Source organism: Pristiophorus japonicus, chromosome 9 (genome assembly GCF_044704955.1).
Source record: "Pristiophorus japonicus isolate sPriJap1 chromosome 9, sPriJap1.hap1, whole genome shotgun sequence".
NCBI lineage: Eukaryota > Metazoa > Chordata > Chondrichthyes > Pristiophoridae > Pristiophorus > Pristiophorus japonicus.
In genome coordinates, this window is record NC_091985.1 from 101750798 (window position 1) to 101770678 (window position 19881).

The window sequence follows — 19881 nt, forward strand, 5'->3', positions numbered from 1 at the left end:
CGCTGAGACTGAGGGAGAGAGAGGCAGACAGTCACTGAGACTGAGGGAGAGGCAGTCACTGTGACTGAGGGAGAGAGAGGCAGATAGATAGCGACTGAGGGAGAGAGAGGCAGACAGACACTGAGACTGAGGGAGAGAGAGACAGACAGACACTGAGACTGAGGGAGAGAGAGACAGACAGACGCTGAGACTGAGGGAGAGAGAGGCAGACAGTCACTGAGACTGAGGGAGACAGAGGCAGACAGTCACTGAGACTGAGGGATAGAGAGGCAGACAGTAACTGAGACTGAGGGAGAGAGAGGCAGACAGACACTGAGACTGAGGGAGAGAGAGGCAGACAGACACAGACTGAGGGAGAGAGAGGCAGACAGACACTGAGACTGAGGGAGAGAGAGGCAGACAGTCACTGAAACTGAGGGAGAGAGAGGCAGACAGACACTGAGACTGAGGGAGAGAGAGGCAGACAGACACTGAGACTGAGGGAGAGAGAGGCAGACAGACACTGAGACTGAGGGAGAGAGAGACAGACAGACGCTGAGACTGAGGGAGAGAGAGGCAGACAGACACTGAGACTGAGGGAGAGAGAGGCAGACAGACGCTGAGACTGAGGGAGAGAGAGGCAGACAGACGCTGAGACTGAGGGAGAGAGAGGCAGACAGACGCTGAGACTGAGGGAGAGAGAGGCAGACAGACACTGAGACTGAGGGAGAGAGAGGCAGACAGTCACTGAGACTGAGGGAGAGAGAGGCAGGCAGACATGGAGACTGAGGGAGAGAGAGGCAGACAGTCACTGAGACTGAGGGAGAGAGGCAGACAGTCACTGAGACTGAGGGAGACAGAGGCAGACAGTCACTGAGGGATAGAGAGGCAGACAGACACTGAGACTGAGGGAGAGAGAGGCAGACAGTCACTGAGACTGAGGGATAGAGAGGCAGACAGTAACTGAGACTGAGGGAGAGAGAGACAGACAGACACTGAGACTGAGGGAGAGAGAGGCAGACAGACACTGAGACTGAGGGAGAGAGAGGCAGTCAGACACTGAGACTGAGGGAGAGAGAGGCAGACAGTCACTGAGACTGAGGGAGAGAGAGGCAGACAGTCACTGAGACTGAGGGAGACAGAGGCAGACAGTCACTGAGGGATAGAGAGGCAGACAGACACTGAGACTGAGGGAGAGAAAGGCAGACAGACGCTGAGACTGAGGGAGAGAAAGGCAGACAGACACTGAGACTGAGGGACAGAGAGGCAGACAGACACTGAGACTGAGGGAGAGAGAGGCAGACAGACACTGAGACTGAGGGAGAGAGAGGCAGACGGTCACTGAGACTGAGGGAGAGAGAGGCAGACAGACGCTGAGACTGAGGGAGAGAGAGGCAGACAGTCACTGAGACTGAGGGAGAGGCAGTCACTGTGACTGAGGGAGAGAGAGGCAGATAGATAGCGACTGAGGGAGAGAGAGGCAGACAGACACTGAGACTGAGGGAGAGAGAGACAGACAGACACTGAGACTGAGGGAGAGAGAGACAGACAGACGCTGAGACTGAGGGAGAGAGAGGCAGACAGTCACTGAGACTGAGGGAGACAGAGGCAGACAGTCACTGAGACTGAGGGATAGAGAGGCAGACAGTAACTGAGACTGAGGGAGAGAGAGGCAGACAGACACTGAGACTGAGGGAGAGAGAGGCAGACAGACACAGACTGAGGGAGAGAGAGGCAGACAGACACTGAGACTGAGGGAGAGAGAGGCAGACAGTCACTGAGACTGAGGGAGAGAGAGGCAGACAGACACTGAGACTGAGGGAGAGAGAGGCAGACAGACACTGAGACTGAGGGAGAGAGAGGCAGACAGACACTGAGACTGAGGGAGAGAGAGACAGACAGACAGTGAGACTGAGGGAGAGAGAGACAGACAGACGCTGAGACTGAGGGAGAGAGAGGCAGACAGACACTGAGACTGAGGGAGAGAGAGGCAGACAGACGCTGAGACTGAGGGAGAGAGAGGCAGACAGACGCTGAGACTGAGGGAGAGAGAGGCAGACAGACGCTGAGACTGAGGGAGAGAGAGGCAGACAGACACTGAGACTGAGGGAGAGAGAGGCAGACAGTCACTGAGACTGAGGGAGAGAGAGGCAGGCAGACATGGAGACTGAGGGAGAGAGAGGCAGACAGTCACTGAGACTGAGGGAGAGAGAGGCAGACAGTCACTGAGACTGAGGGAGACAGAGGCAGACAGTCACTGAGGGATAGAGAGGCAGACAGACACTGAGACTGAGGGAGAGAGAGGCAGACAGTCACTGAGACTGAGGGATAGAGAGGCAGACAGTAACTGAGACTGAGGGAGAGAGAGACAGACAGACACTGAGACTGAGGGAGAGAGAGGCAGACAGACACTGAGACTGAGGGAGAGAGAGGCAGTCAGACACTGAGACTGAGGGAGAGAGAGGCAGACAGTCACTGAGACTGAGGGAGAGAGAGGCAGACAGTCACTGAGACTGAGGGAGACAGAGGCAGACAGTCACTGAGGGATAGAGAGGCAGACAGACACTGAGACTGAGGGAGAGAGAGGCAGACAGTCACTGAGACTGAGGGATAGAGAGGCAGACAGTAACTGAGACTGAGGGAGAGAGAGACAGACAGACACTGAGACTGAGGGAGAGAGAGGCAGACAGTCACTGAGACTGAGGGAGAGGCAGACAGTCACTGTGACTGAGGGAGAGAGAGACAGACACTGAGACTGAGGGAGAGAGAGGCAGACAGACACTGAGACTGAGGGAGAGAGAGGCAGACAGACACTGAGACTGAGGGAGAGAGAGACAGACAGATAGCGACTGAGGGAGAGAGAGACAGACAGACACTGAGACTGAGGGAGAGAGAGAAAGACAGACACTGAGACTGAGGGAGAGAGAGACAGACAGACGCTGAGACTGAGGGAGAGAGAGGCAGACAGACACTGAGACTGAGGGAGAGAGAGGCAGACAGACGCTGAGACTGAGGGGGAGAGAGGCAGACAGACACTGAGACTGAGGGACAGAGAGGCAGACAGTCACTGAGACTGAGGGAGAGAGAGGCAGACAGTCACTAAGACTGAGGGATAGAGAGGCAGATAGTCACTGAGACTGAGGGATAGAGAGGCAGACAGTAACTGAGACTGAGGGAGAGAGGGGCAGACAGACACTGAGACTGAGGGAGAGAGAGGCAGACAGACACTGAGACTGAGGGAGAGAGAGGCAGACAGACGCTCAGCGTGAAGGAGAGAAAATGCTGTATGACTCTATGATTTATGGTATGCTTTTAGCTGCCAGACCCCCAAAAAGGCCAACTTTTTCTCCCCGGAAGGCAGTACCCCTTTAAAATAGGCATGGACTGCAGCAGCAGTCCGTTAATTACAAATCAGGGCCTGCAAGCTGTGGAGGTGGGATTGTTAGACACGGCATTGCTACAAACTGGGTGGGGAGGGAGGGAGGGGGGGCGTGGAAGTGTGAATACATCCGACTTCTAATTACTGGCCATGGAGGAGACTCAGATTTTTTAGGCTATCGGAGTGTGTTGATAGAGAAACAGAAAGTTGCCACTCTCATGGTTCCAGGCCCAGAGCTTCCCTGCAATGTTACCGCAAAGTTTGTCAGTTTCCACCCTCCGGGGTCCCACAGTAAAGTGGGAGGGAGCTGCTCAGTTTCCGCTCACGGAGCAATGGTGAAGAGCCTGAAGTGTTGGTCAATCAACCAGCGGACAAGCAGTTAGCCCCCCCCTCCCCTGGATCATCCTGAAGGATCAGTCAATCAACGTCTTCTTTTTAAGCAGTCCCCTGGAGTCGAGGATGACTTGCTTCCACACTAATATGAGTTCTAACGTGACTAATGAGTCCAATGCGGGATCTACAGACCCTGTCACAGGTTGGACAGGTGGTGGTTGAAGGAACGGTTGGGTGGAATGCTTGGTTTGTCGTACACTCCTTCCACTGTTTACACTTGGCTTCCGTGTGCTCCCGGTGAAGAGACTCAAAGTGTTCGACGCCTTCCCGAACGCTTCTCCTCCACTTTGAGCAGTCTTGGGCCAGGGAATCCCAAGAGTCGATGGGTATGTTACATTTTTTCAAGGTGGCTTTGAGGGTGTCCTTGAAGCGTTTTCTCTGCCCTCCTGGGACTCACTTGCCGTGACAGAACTCAGAGTAGAGTGCTTGTTTCGGGAATCTTGTATCAGGCATGCGGACAATGTGGCCCGTCCATCGGAGCTGATTGAGTGTGATCAATGCCTCAATGCTGGGGACGTTGGCCTGAGAGAGAACACCGACATTGGTATGCCTATCTTGGCAATGGATTTGCAGGATTTTGCGGTGGCAGCGTTGGTGGTACTTCTCCAGTGCTTTGAGGTGCCTACTGTACATAGTCCACGTCTCTGAAGCATATAGGAGGGCAGATATCGCTAATGCTCTGTAGACCATGAGCTTGGTGCCGGGTTTAAGATCTTAGACTTCGAACACTCTCTTCCTCAGGCGACCGAAGGCTGCACTGGCACACTGAAGGTGGTGTTGGATTTCATCATCAATGTATACCTTCGCTGACAGAAAGCTCCGAAGGTATGGAAAGTATTCTACGCTCTCCAAGATCATGGATCTTGATTATCAGGGGACAGTACTGTGTGGCAGGGGTAGGTTGGTAGAGGACCTTTGTCTTACGGATATTTAGTGTATGGCCCAGTCTCACGTACGCTTCAGTGATGGTTTGGAGATCGGCCTCCGAGTGTGCACAAACGCAAGCGTCATACTGGCATGGTTACGCCTTCTTTATGCTCTGCGATGATTCCATTGGAATCTGTGCGTCAATCAATCAGTGTCCAGGTAACAGAAGCCCGCCCCCTTTCGGAATTGGAACATTATATATATATAGAGGCGCGCGGGGCCCACAGGCAGATTTAAGTTTTTTTAATAGAAATTCTGGTTTGGAATTAATCAACTGTTCGACTCGTGAGTTTTCTGAGGTGATTTGCAAATTGGGGGGATTTTCATGAAAAATCACAAGGGTTGGCATTACTCTGTGTATCAAGTGGGGCAATAACAGGCGGTCTTTGCTATACCGCCCGCTTAGTGTTCTCCCCTAGTTGAATTTCTCCCCCTTTCAGTAATGAGTCTGCAAAAACTCCTAGGCCTTTTTCAACTTTATAGTCAGCTATTTCAACACCATTCACTGAGTATACATGTAACCCATCTATCCTTTCTCTGTGTGATACTTTACACTTTTAGGCGTTCAATTTCACTTGCCATTTTTCTGCACACATACATATTTTATGTAACTCCGTTTCCTTCGATTCGACTGTCCCACCTATTGTCTTTAAATTTAAGTAATTTGTACAGAAATGTACGAACTACTATACATTATTTAAATTCCACTAATAATAGAAAGTACAAAGATTCGTTTACACTGCGTACCAGTATAAGATACAGAATAGCTATATATTTCACCCTTACCTTTATTGCAGCTGGCAGGTAATTCCGCAAAGCTTTTTCTAGAGTCAGTAGCTTCTCTTTGGTAAGTAATAAAAACATCTTCATAGGAGGAAGAACCGCAATGAGCTTCTACCAAAGTAGCAAGGCGCTTGTTGACAGATCTGTCGCACAGCACTAATGATATAGTGGCTGGTACAGTCCTGTTTGAACAGAGCACAGAGGAACACTAGTTAACTTTAAAGGGCACTGATTTCACACAGTATTTGGCAACTCCCCCTATTGTTCAATGAGAAAGAGGAGCCAGAAGAGACATAATTTTTGTCACAATAATGTCATTATACAAGTGATGTGATATGGTTCAACATTACTTCACTTATCATACCATTTGATAAGTATAATAAAGATTTGACAAATACTTTTGTGAAGTTGATTCCCCTTTAATTGTCACAGTACACTTCCCCTTTGGAAATTTCAAATGACTCCTTTATATTTTTGTCATTATCAAAAATTAGTGAACACAATAAATAGGGTGGTAGAACTCCTGTCCTCTTCCCTTTACTGATAGAAACTTTTATATCTCTTTCCTGCATTGAATTCCACAGTCACTACGGTTTCCAGTTATCCTGAAATGTGAACACTGATGTAAAGCAAACTCTGGAGCATAAAGAAACCAACAGAGACCATCACAGCTGCAGGAGCACATCTTCAAGTAACTCTCACCCACATAGAATCACAGAATGTTTACAGCAGAGGAGGAGACCATTCGGCCCTTTGAGCCTGTGCCTTTGTAATTTCTACCCTCACATCAAACATCATGCACGCAGTTGTAATTTCTGCCCTAACTTAATGCAGTGACAAACACAAAAATAAATTCTCGAATCATTAATTTTGCATCATTTTTTAATTTTAAAACAGCATGACAAATCATTTTTGTCATGTTTACGGTCCCACGTACAGATTTGCAACCTGCCAAGTTTTTAGTTGTTTGAGCAAAAGTCTGATTTTCCAAGATGTGTACATTTTTTTGTCAAACTTGTTTCCATAAAATATTACAAGCATTACATCGAACCAATTTGAAGTATCCCAGTAGTTGCCAAACTACCAATGACTTGAAATCAAATTCAGCGCCACCAGTGAAGGAGAAGAGCATGTGGTAGTGGCTAGACAACAATAAGGAAAATATACAAAGAGCATGCAAATATATTTAATATAACTGGGCCAAAGGACTACTGATAAGATTAAGCTTGGAGAGATTATCAGACAGATTTTGGGTTGGATAAGAAACTGGTTACATTCTTGGAGAGAGAAAGTACAAATAGTATGTGAGAACCGATCACTAGTGGAATCCCACAAAGATTAGCATTTGGGCTTTTTCTCTTCAGAATTTTTATTAACGATCTGGATGAAGGCATCAAGGAAACTATCCACGAGTTCACGATGACCTGAGGATATTTGTGGGTGTAAGGATCATAGATGAGAAAACAGATTGCAAGTGGATCTACATGAAATAGATGACTTGGCCTATATCTCGCAGTTGTCTTTTAATGTAGATAAATGTAGCATGATTCAACTGGAGAGGGGCAATTCCAAGTATGTGCATATCATGCAGGGTTATGTGCTCAGGCTGTGAGCAAGAAGAGGAGCCAGGGGTTATAGCGAATGTGTCAATTAAGTTTCATGACCGGTGCGGCAAGGCTCTTGTAAAAGTAAATAGGGTTTTAGGATGTATTGCCAAGCCAATTAAATATAAAACAAGAAATACTATCCCTTCTCTGTATAAGGCCTTGGTCAGGCCACATCTCGAATACTGTGTCCACTTTTGGTTCTCTTACACGATGAGGCCGTGGAAGAGGGCCATTAGATTGCTACCTACCTTAACGGCCCTCTGACATCTGAATAAGCTAATGGAGCTGGGTTATTTTGCTCTAGAAAGGCACACGTCGAGGATATCTGATTGAGGTCTTTAAAATAATGAAAGGATTAGACTCAGTCCAAGTGAATAGGCTATTCAAGCTATATAGGTTAGGGAGGATCGGGGGCATAAGTTTAAGTTATATAAGCACAGAACTAGGTTTGATACTAGAATACTTTTCTTCCAGAGAGAGTCATTAACCTTTGGAATAAATTGTAGGCATTTGCAGTGACTACGTATTCACTGCAAATATTCAAAAGGAAACTGATTTGAGTTCCTAAGCGTGGCTAACATATCTACATATTAGGGTGGACAACCCTCCTGGATTGTTCTGGAGACTCCCGGAATTAACGATTAATGTCCCAGACAATACTGCGAGCAACGTGGGAGAAAGACATAGGGGCATTAAAAAATTGTTTTTTTTTTTAATGTTCCCAGGACCACTATCGTTTCTTAGTTATAAACATTTTGGAGATGGGAGTTGTTTGACCGAGGGCTAAATACTGCAGAATCTCTAGAGAAGTATAGAAAGTCCAGGGGTGAAATTAAAAAGGATATTAGGAAAGCAAAGAGAGAGCATGAAAAGTTGTTGGCAAGTAAAATCAAGGAAAACCCAAAGATGTTTTATAAATATATTAAGGGCAAGAGGATAACTAAAGAAAGGTTAGGGCCTATTAGAGACCATGAGAGTAATGTGTGTGTGGAGGCAGAAGATGTGGGTATGGTTCTTAATGAATACTTTGCATCTGTTTTTACAAAAGAGAGGGGCGATGCAGGCACCATCGAGGAGGAGAAGTATGAAATATTAGATGAAATAAACATAGTGAGGTATTAAGAGGTTTAGCAGCTTTGAAAGTGGATAAGCCCCAGGCCCGGATTAAATGTATCCCAGGCTGTTAGGCAAAGCAAAAGAGCAAATAGCAGTGGCTTTGACAATCATTTTCCAATCCTCTCTGGTTTCAGATGTGGTGCCCGAGGACTGGAGGACTGCTAATGTGGTACCTTTGTTTAAGGGAGAAAGGGATAGACCAAGTAATTACAGGCCAGTCAGCCTAACCTCAGTGATGGGAAAATTATTGTAAAAAGTCCTGAAGGACAGGATAAATCTTCACTTAGAAAGACACGGATTAATCAAGGACAGTCAGCATGGATTTGTTAAGGGAAGGTCGTGTCTGACTAACTTGATTGAATTTTTCAAGGAGGTAACCAGGAAGGTCGATGAAGGCAAAGCGTATGACGTAGCGTATATGGATTTTAGCAAGGCTTTTGATAAGGTCCCACATGGCAGACTGGTTACAAAAGTAAAAGCCCATGGGATCCAGGGCAAAGTGGCAAATTGGATCCAAAATTGGCTCAGAGGCAGGAAGCAGAGGGTAATGGTTGATGGGTGTTTTTGCGACTGGAAGGATGTTTTCAGTGGGGTTCCTCAGGACTCCGTACTATGTCCCTTACCTTTTGTGATATACATCAATGATCTAGACTTGAATATAAGGGGTATGATTAAGAAGTTTGCAGATGATTACAAAATCGGCTGTGTGGTTGATAATGAAGAAGATAGCTTAAATAAAGGAGACTACAAAGGTACGAGGGCAGAGTTGGCTAAAGTGGACTGGGAAAATAGACTAAAGAACGGGACTGTTAATGAGCAGTGACAGACATTTAAAGAGATATTTCATAACTCGCAACAAAAATATATCCCAATGAGAAAGACTGTAAGAGAAGGGACAACCATCCGTGGCTAACGAAGGAAATAAGGGAGGGTTTCAAATTGAAAACAAGGGCATACAATATGGCCAAGATAGTGGAAGGCCAGAGGATTGGGAAACTTTTAAAAGCCAGTAAAGAACTACGAAAAGAAATGATAAAGAGAGGGAAGATAGATTACGAAAGTAAACAAGAACGAAATATAAAAACAGATAGCAAGAGTTTCTACAAGTACATAAAAAGGAATAGAGTGGCTAAAGTAAATGTTGGTCCCCTAGAGGATGAGACTGTGGAATTAATAATGGAGAACAGGGAAATGGCAGGCATTGAACAAATATTTTTTTTTAATCGGTCTTCAAAGTAAAAGATATTAAAAACATCCCAATAGTGGATAATCAAGAGGCTATAGGGAGGGAGGAACTTAATACAATTACTATCACTAACGGAGTAGTACTCGGTAAAATAATGAGACTAAAGGTGGACAAGTCCCCTGGACCTGATGGCTTACATCCTATGGTCTTAAAAGAAGTGGCTGTAGAGATAGTGGATGCATTGGTTGTAATCTACCAAAATTCCCTGGATTCTGGGGCGGTCCCAGCGGATTGGAAAATCGCAAATGTCACGTCCCTATTTTAAAAAGGAGGCAGACAAAAAGCAGGAAATTATAGACCAGTTAGCCGAACATCTGTCGTTGGGAAAATACTGTAGTCCATTATTAAGGAAGCAGTAGCAGGACATTTGGAAAAGCATAATTAAACAAGCAGAGTCAGCATGGTTTTATGAAGTCCATGATCGGATCAGCCAAGATCATATTTAATGGCGGAGCAGGCTCGAGGGGTCAAGTGGCCTACTCTTCTCCTATTTCTTATGTTTTTATATCAATAGACTGGTCAGGTGGGTAGAACAGTGGCAAATGAAATTTAATCCAGAGAAGTGTGAGGTAATGCATTTGGGGAGGGCTCACAAGGCATAGGAATACACATTAAATGGTAGAATACTGAGAAGTGTAGAGGAACACTTAGAAGACGAGACCAGGGAATTAGTTATGGGGAACATGGAGATGGTAGAAACTCTGAACAAATATTTTGTATCAATCTTTACGGTAGAGGACACTAATAATATTCCAACAGTGGATAGTCAAGGGGCTATAGTGGGGGAGGAACATAACACAATCACAATCACTAAGTAGGTGGTACTCAGTAAGATAATGGGACTAAAGGCGGATAAGTCCCCTGGACCTGATGGCTTGCATCCTAGGGTCTTAAGAGTAGTGGTATCAGGGATAGTGGATGCATTGGTTGTAATTTACCAAAATTCCCTGGTTTCTGGGGAGGTGCCAGCAGATTAGAAAACTGCAAATGTAACGCCCCTATTTAAAAAAGGAGACAGACAAAAAGCAGGAATTTATAGACCAGTTAGCCTAACATCTGTGGTTGGGAAGATGTTGGAGTCCATTATTAAAGAAGCAGTAGCAGAACATTTGGAAAAGCAAAATTCGGTCAGGCAGAGTCAGCATGGATTTATGAAGGGGAAGTCATGTTTGACAAATTTGCTAGAATTCTTTGAGGATGTAACAAACAGGGTGGATAAAGGGGAACCAGTGGATGTGGTGTATTTGGACTTTCAGAAGGCATTTGACAAGGTGCCACATAAAAGGTTACTGCACAAGATAAAAACACCCCGGGGTTGGGGGTAATATATTAGCACGGATAGAGGATTGGCTAACTAACAGAAAACAAAGAGTAGGGATAAATGGTTCATTCACGGGTTGGCAATCAGTAACTAGTGGGCTGCCGCAGGGATCAGTGCTGGGACCCCAACTATTTACAATCTATATTAACGACTTGGAAGAAGGGACGGAGTGTAACATAGCCAAGTTTGCTGATGATACAAAGGTGGGAGGAAAAGCAATGTGTGAGGAGAACACAAAAAATCTGCTAAAGGACATAGACAGGCTAAGTGAGTGGGCAAAAATTTGGCAGATGGAGTATAATGTTGGAAAGTGTGAGGTCATGCACTTTGGCAGAAAAAAAATCAAAGAGCAAGTTATTATTTAAATGGAGAAAGATTGTAAAGTGCTGCAGTACAGCGGGACCTGGGGGTACTTGTGCATGAAACACAAAAGGTTAGTATGCAGGTACAGCAAGTGATCAGGAAGGTCAATGGAATCTTGGCCTTTATTGCAAAAGGGATGGAGTATAAAAGCAGGGAAGTCTTGCTACAGTTGTACAGGGTATTGGTGAGGCCACACCTGGAGTACTTCGTGCAGTTTTGGTTTCCATATTTACAAAAGGATATACTTGTTTTGGAAGCAGTTCAGAGTAGGTTCATGAGGTTGATTCCAGAGATGAGGGGGTTGACTTATGAGGAAAGGTTGAGTAGGTTGGGCCTCCATTCACTGGAATTCAGAAGAATGAGAGGTGATCTTATCGAAACATATAAGATTATGAGGGGGCTTGAGAGGATGTTTCCACTGATAGGGGAGACTAGAAATAGAGGGCATAATCTTAGAATAAGGGGCCGCCCATTCCAAACTGAAATGAGGAGAAATTTCTTCTCAGAGGGTTGTGGATCAGTGGAATTCGCTGCCTCAGAGAGCTGTGGAAGCTGGGACATTTAACAAATTTAAGACAGTAATAGACAGTTTCTTAAACGATAAGGGAATAAGGGGTTATGGAGAGCGGGCAGGGAAGTGGACCTGAGTCCATGATCGGATCAGCCATGATTGTATTAAATGGCGGAGCCATATGGCCTACTCCTGCTCCTATGTTCTAATGTAAAAAAAGAGCCTTGGAGTGCATGTCCACGGATCCCTGAAAGTAGCAGGCCAGGTAGATAAGGTGGTTAAGGCACACGCAATGCTTGCCTTTATTAGCCGAGGCATAGAATACAAGAGCGGGGGGAGGGGGGTATGTTTGAACTGTATAAAACACTGGTTAGGCCACAGCTGGAGTACTGCATGCAGTTCTGGCCAACGCGCTACAGGAAGGACGTGATTGCACTGGAGAGGGTACAGAGAAGATTTACGAGGATGTTGCCGGGAGTGGAGAATCTAGAGGACAGATTAGATAGGCTGGATTTGTTTTCATTGGAACAGAGGAGGCTGAGGGGAGACATCATTGAGGTGTATAAAATTATGAGGGACCTAGATATACTGGATAGAAAGGGCCTATTTCCCTTAGCAGAGGGGTCAACAACCAGGGGGCATAAATTTAAAGTAATTGGTAGAAGGCTTAGAGAGGATTTGAGGAGAAAATTCTTCATGCAGAGGGTTGTGGGGGTCTGGAACTCACTGCCTGAAAGGGTGGTAGAGGCAGAAACCCCCACCTCATTTAAAAAGTACTTGGATGTGCACCTGAAGTGCTGTAACTGTCATGTATGTAACCTTTATGTAACAACACTGCAATACTGTATATACGTAAGAAATGCACACCTTGACCACAGGGGTGAACTTGTGGGAGACACTCCTCACCTGGTCATCCAGGTATATAAAGGGAGGTCCCACACAGGGTCATCACTTCTTAGTCCTGTGAATAAAGGTTCAGGTCATGGAGTGACCTTGTCTATAGAATGTGCCTCGTGTGGATTTGTGGTACTGTGTAAGGACTTTACATTGGCGACGAGAAATGGGAATCAACGACCCACGAGAATGGCCACCGGCAGCAGAAATGAACAGTACTGTGTTGATGAGGACTGGGATGATTTCATTGAGAGGCTCCAGCAGAGCTTTGTCATGAAGGATTGGCTGGGAGACGCAGCGGCCAACAAGTGAAGGACACATCTGCTGACTAGCTGTGGACCTAAGACTTACGCGCTCATGAAAGACCTGCTAGCACCCGAGAAGCCGGCGGACAAAACCTTTGAAAAGCTCAGCAAACTAATCGGTGAGCTCCTCAAACTGGCGAGCAGCGTACACATGGCCCGACACAGATTCTATACCCACCGACGTCGGGAAGGACAGAGCATACCGGATTTCGTTGCGGACCTCCGGCGCTTGGCCAGCCTCTAAGTTCACAGACGCCTGCAGGGGGGAGATGCGAAGAAATTTCTTTATTGAGGGCATCGGTCATGCTAGGATTTTCAGAAAGCTAAATGAGACCAAGGACTTAACCTTGGAAGCGGCGGCGTTGATGGCTCAGACTTTTATGGCGGGGGAGGAGGAAACCAAGATAATATACGCACGCAATTCTGCCTCTTGGATCAGGGAGTCAATATCATAAACGCGACACAGAGCCCCGCAGGCAGGCAAGGGCAGTTTGACACACCCCAGTCAGCAATAGACCCAAGAGTAAGTCTCCAACAGAGACAATGGCAGGCTGAACGGACATTTATGCCCCCCCAGTGGACAATGCGGCCCGGGATGGGGCCATTGACATCCACTAACAGGGTGCTCAAGAGCAGTCAAAGGGACAATCAGCGAGGAATGCCTTGTATCAGCTCTTTTGTTCACAACAATGGGAATCTCAGTTCATGCTGGAGGTGTGGGGGCAGACATGCTGCCAGGGCTTGCAGGTTTCAACAGTTCGTCTGCAGAAATTGTAACCTCAGTGGCCATTTAGCCAGAATGTGCAGAAAGCCTGTAATCAGGCTAATATACAAGGTGGATGAACCAGATGAGGGGTCTGCGAGGCAGGATGACGCTTGGGGCAAATCAATGGTCGCTGAAGTTCAGCGGGTTCATGTGGCAAACATTCACAGCTCATATACCAAAATGCCACCTATGATGATGAAAGTCCTATCAAACGGCATCCCTGTATGCATGGAGCTGGACACGAGGGCCAGCCAGTCACTCATGAGTGTTCAACAATTCGAAAAGCTGTGGCCACTCAAAGCCAGCAGACCCAAACTAGAATGCATTGAGATGCAATTACAGACGTACACCAAAGAAATCATTCCAGTGCTAGGCAGTCACACACACTGGATCGGTGAACTGGCTGCCGCTCTGGATTGTCCCGGGCAATGGTCCCGCACTGTTGGGGAGGAGCTGGTTAGCTGAGATGAACTGGAAATGGGGGGATGTGCATGCCATGTCATCTGTGGAGCGAAGTTCATGCTCACAGGTCCAACAGCAATTTGAGTCACTATTTCAACCTGGCGTCGGGACGTTCAAAGGTACCAAAGTAGTGATAAGCATCACCCCGGACGCCAGACCAGTGCACCACAAAGCCAGAGCTGTGCTGTATGTGATGCGGGAGAAAATTGAGAGCGAGTTGGACGGTTGCTGAGAGAGGGCATCATCTCGCCCGTTGAATTCAGCGACTGGGCGAGCCCCATCGTTCCCGTCCTAAAAGCGGATGGCTCCATCAGGATCTGTGGCGACTACAAGGCCACTATCAACCGGGTGTCCCTACAAGACCAATTCCCGCTCCCGAGAGCGGAGGATCTTTTTGCCACGTTGGCAGGCGGCACGCTGTTCACCAAGTTGGACCTCACTTCAGCCTACATGACCCAAGAACTGGCCGACGAATCTAAACTACTGACCACCATCACCACGCACAAGCGACTTTGTTTACAACAGGTGTCCGTTTTGCATTCGATCAGCAGCCGCGATTTTTCAAAGAAACATGGAAAGCCTGCTCAAATCCATTCCCGGAACTATCGTATTCCAGGACAACATCCTCATCACCGGTCGTGACGTGACATCGAGGAACACTTTCACAACCTGGAGGAGGTACTATGGTGACTGGACCGGGTAGGCCTGCGACTCAAGAAGTCTAAGTGTGTGTTTTTGGCTCCCGAGGTCGAGTTTCTGGGCAGGAGGGTTGCTGCAGACGGGATTCGGCCTACCGAATCCAAAACGGAGGCGATTCAACGAGCAGCCAGGCCCTGCAACACATTGGAGTTGCGTTCATTTCTGGGACTCTTGAACTATTTCGGGAACTTTCTGCTGAACTTAAGCACAGTGTTGGAGCCGCTACATGTGCTCCTGCGTAAGAGTTGTGATTGGTTTTGGGGGGGGCTGTCAGGAACAGGCTTTCAATCGGGCGCGAAACCTACTTTGTTCAAATAAGTTGTTGACCCTTTTCCACCCCCGTAAGAAATTGGTTTTGACATGTGTTGCATCGTCCTATGGGGTTGGGTGCGTGTTGCAGCAGGGTAACGCTGAGGGCCAACTACAACCTGTGGCTTATACCTCCAGGTTGCTCTCTCAAGCTGAACAGGAATATGGGATGGTTAAGAAGGAAGCACTCGCATGTGTCTATGGGGTGAAAAAGATGCATCAGTACCTTTTTAGCAGGAGGTTCAAATTAGAAACGGACCTCAAGCCGTTAACATCCCTGCTGTCAGACAGCAAGGCTGTCAATGCCAATGCGTCAGCTCGCATACAGCGATGGGCTCTCACGCTCGCTGCGTATAACTACACCATCCGGCACCGAAAACTGCGCTGACACGCTCAGCAGGCTTCCACTGGCCACCACTGAGGGAGCAGCGGAGCAAAGTGCTGAGATGGTCATGGCTGTCGATGCCTTTGACAGCGGAGGCTCCACCATCACAGCCCGCCAGATCAAAATCTGGACCAACAGAGATCCCCTCCTATCCTTGATTAAGAAATGTGTCCTGACTGGGGATTGGGCGCCCGCACATGGAGCATGTCCTGAGGAGGTCAGTCCGTTTCACAGACGGATGGATGAGCTCTCCATCCAAGCCAACTATTATGAGGCAGCCGGGTAGTTATGCCCCAGAGGGGCAGGGAAGCATTCATCTCGGAACTCCACAGTGAGCACCCAGGCATCGTGCTGATGAAGGCCATTGCCCGGTCACATGTCTGATGGCTTGGAATTGATTCAGACCTGGAACACTGTGTTCGCAGGTGCACGAGTGTGCCCAGCTAGGTAATGCCCCCAGGGAGGCCCTGCTCAGCCAGTGGCCCTGGCCCACCAGGCCATGGTCACATATTCACGTAGACTACGCGGGCCCATTCATGGGAAAAATGTTTCTCATTGTGGGTTGATGCGTACTCGAAATGGATCGAGTGCATCATTTTGAATTCGTGCACGACATCCACCACCGTGGAGAGTCTGCGCGTGGTCTTTGCGACCCACGGCTTGCCGGACATCCTTGTTAGCGATAATGGCCCACTTTCACAAGCTACGAATTCCGGGAGTTCATGTCGGGTAATGGCATTAACCATGTCAGGACAGCACCATTCAAGCCGGCCTCCAATGGCCAGGCGGAACGTGCAGTCCAAATCATAAAACAAGGCATGCTCCGGATTCAAGGACCCTCCCTTCAATACCGCCTATCGCGCCTCTTGCTGGCCTATAGGTCCCGACCGCACTCGCTCACGGGGGTCCCGCCCGCGGAGCTACTCATGAAACAAACACTCAAAACTCAGCTGTCCCTCATTCATCCAGTCCTGTCCGACATTGTTGAGGGCAAGCGCCAGTCCCAAAACGAGTACCATGACCGAAATTCAAGGGGGAGATGTGTAGAAATTGATGACCCCATATTTGTTCTCAATCACGCTTTGGGGCCCAAATGGCTTGAGGGTACTGTAATAGACAAAGAGAGGAATAGGGTCAAAGTGGTTAAACTTAACAATGGGCAGATATGTCGCAAGCATCTGGACCATGTAAAAAAAAAGATTCAGCATGGACACTGAGAAACCTGAGGAAGATCATGAGATGATATTCACACCACAGCCAGTGAACGAGCAACAAGAACATTCAGCAGCATGTACAATCCCTGCGGTCAGCCCGGACAGGCTGGAATCACCACAGGTGACAGACACGCATACCAAGGTTCAACAACCAGAGCCCCAACTGCGGCGCTCCACGAGAGAGCACAGACCACCCGAGAGAGACTTAACCTATGATCCCAATAAGATGTTGAGGGGGAGGTGATGTCATGTAAGTAACCTTTATGTAACAACACTGCAATACTGTATATACGTAAGAAATGCACACCTTGACCACAGGGGGTGAACTTGTGGGAGACACTCCTCACCTGGTCATCCAGGTATATAAAGGGAGGTCCCACACAGGGTCATCACTTCTTGGTCCTGTGAATAAAGGTTTAGGTCATGGAGTGACCTTGTCCATAGAATTTGCCTCATGTGGATTTGTGGTATTGTGTAAGGACTTTACAGTAACCTGCAGGTTTACAGACCTAGAACTGGAAAGTGAGATGAGGCTGGATACGATGGGCCGAAATGACCTCCTTCCGTACTGGATTCTCCTTCAACCCTACAACCTTCAGAAAACTCTGCGCTCCATCAACTCTGGCTTCTTGTCCATCCCCGACTTCCTTCACCCCACCTGTTTAGGACGCTGAACTCTGAAATTTCCTCCCTAAACCTCTCCGCCTCTCTCCCCCTTTAAGATGCTCCTTAAATAACGTACCTACCTTTCCTAATGTCGCCTTCTCTGACTCCGTGTCTATTTTTGTTTGTGCACCCGTGAAGCGCCTTAGGATCTTTTACTACATTAAAGGCGCTATATAAATACGAGTGTTTATAAACCCACCCCTGGTCCCATACTCTAATCAGTTTCAGATTTAGTTTTAGTGGAAGCTGACAAAATTACCTGTGCCTCCGGAGCTGTCTGTTCTTCCGTGTAGGATTGACAGAATCTAGAGCTTCGGTTCCGGGGTTAAAGATGCCTAACTGAGTGGAATTGACAAATCGACATCTACTTCCATTGAAGGCGGGCTCACTGCTCTGACTGGTATAGCTAAACGTTTTGTATGTGTGGCTGAAATGGCCGTCAATAAAATGTTCCTTTAAGCGATTGGTCGACTTTTAGTTTTATGCGCAAGTGATGACAGATCGTTGTATTTAGGTGCATTCATAAAACTGCTGCGTTAGCAGAAAGTAGTCAACATGGGAATGAGGTCATGTGTTCGCATAGTGTCTTTTTTTATATAAGGGAGCGGCGTACATACAAACTAATATAGAAACAAATATACGTTATGGAATCAGCAGAAATTACAGCTCACCAGAAAACCGCAGCTCATCATTTAAAGGGGGAAATCAAGCCCATTAAACGCTTGATACGATTTAATGTGTATTTAGTGTGGAACACCTTCCCAATAGATTTAAATAGCATCAATGACACTTTTATGAGTTGTTTTATAATGAAGCTACCAAACAAATCTATAACTTGGAGGTATAAAGTAAAAGGGCACTTTACAGGGGAAATATAAAAAAGGAACCAAAGACCCACATGGTATAAAATTAGAAGAGTTGATGGAATCAAACAAATTTATGGGCTTACTGGGCAGTAATGAAGGGAGTGAATCACTTGGCCTTTCTAAATTTGTTCAGTTGTATTCTACTTGCATTAATAGGGACATCGCTGCCAAAGCCAATCGTACCCTCACTTGTACACACATGCACTTTTCAGCCGAGGTCACTCTGGATGGTGACGAGAAACAAGCTTATTTTTCCTTTTCTTGCTAGGAGCACAGACCCAGAATCAAACGTGGAACCTTCTGGTCTGTGTGGCTCAGATATCACGATATCTTTGCCAATGGAGGCATCAGAAAAGGTTTGCTAAAACCATGGAACATAAACATGATTTTTTAGTAAAGCAATTTCATCAAAAATAAAAGATATAAATATGGAATGGAAAGCCTTTATCCTCATCATCAAGATCCCAGGCAAAAGTTGCCCACAAACACCAAAAGGAGATCTGATGATAATTTGAACAGGTGGCTAGAAGTTGCCCACATCAGTAGCTTGAGAAGTAACAGCAAATGGATCATCCTGAGTCATTGAGTTTACCTGTGGAAAGTAGGTTTGCCCGACTATTCCATAAAGTAAGCAAGGAGGACACCCAGATAGTCCTCTACATTTCATCCGTTGTTGCAATTTTTCCTTTTGTACATTATCATGGCTTTCATTATTTTAACCATAATTTCACATTCTCGTTGGATATAAACAAGATTCAGACATTGCTAAAACAATTGTGACAAAAAGCAGGAAACTAAAGACCAGTTAGCCTAACATCTGTGGTTGGGAAAATGTTGGAGTCCATTATTAAAGAAGCAGTAGTAGGACATTTGGAAAAGCAAAATTCGGTCAGGCAGAGTCAGCATGGATTTATGATGGGGAAGTCATGTTTGACAAATTTGCTGGAATTCTTTGAAGATGCAACAAACAGGGTGGATAAAGGGGAACCAGTGGATGTGGTGTATTTGGACTTCAAGAGGCATTTGACAAGGTGCCACATAAAAGGTTACATCACAAGATAAAAGTTCACTTCACAAGATAAAAGTTCACAGGGTTGGGGGCAACATATTAGCATGGATAGAGGATTGGCTAACTAACAGAAAACAGAGAGTCGGGATAAATGGTTCATTCTCGGGTTGGCAATCAGTAACTAGTGGGGGTCAGTGCTGGGACCCCAACTATTTATAATCTATATTAATGACTTGGATGAAGGGACCGAGTGTAACCTAGCCAAGTTTGCTGATTGTGGAAGAAAGAATCTATGAATCTATGGCTTATGGTAAAGGGAAGGGTTAAATTCTGTTTTTGCTATATTTGAAGAAATAATAGGACTAGAACAACACCCACACTTTTTAGCCTTAAAACTTAGAAATGTAATTAAATGACTATCCGGTATTAAAAGGGAGTCTCCTGATATTCTGCTTATCAGACTGTGAACAGGAAGAAACTATGCAAGGACAGATAGAGTGTGTGCCTCCCGAGACAACCTTTGTACTCACGGAACTAATGAATAAGATTCCTTTTCTATTTCTGTACTCTATTTCTGTATAAAGATAGGGACAATTTGCTTGTACAGGAGAGTTTTCTGCCTTGGTACGGTCCAAGCAGGCTCTCCGAGATATCTCGCTTTTTAAAAAATAAAATTCTCTC

The 19881-nt window shown here is 46.5% G+C and overlaps 1 protein-coding gene across 5 annotated transcripts in view; it reads right to left on the reverse strand.

Moving 5' to 3' along the window:
• Nucleotides 1-17648, reverse strand: part of LOC139273154 (glycine N-acyltransferase-like protein 3) — a 56093-nt gene extending 38445 nt beyond the window's left edge. For 2 of the 5 annotated variants that reach the window (XM_070889654.1, XM_070889649.1), the window contains exons 1-2: nt 17585-17648; nt 5465-5643 (exon numbers count right to left, since the gene is read on the reverse strand). In XM_070889654.1, coding sequence (XP_070745755.1) covers nt 5465-5548 — 84 coding nt within the window. In that variant the 5' untranslated portion in view covers nt 5549-5643; nt 17585-17648. Of the gene's footprint in view, nt 1-5464; nt 5644-12492; nt 12587-13002; nt 14476-17584 lie in introns of those variants that run through there. The other 3 variants (XM_070889650.1, XM_070889651.1, XM_070889653.1) reach the window with 3 other exon arrangements.
• Between the last annotated feature and the right edge of the window lie 2233 nt (nt 17649-19881).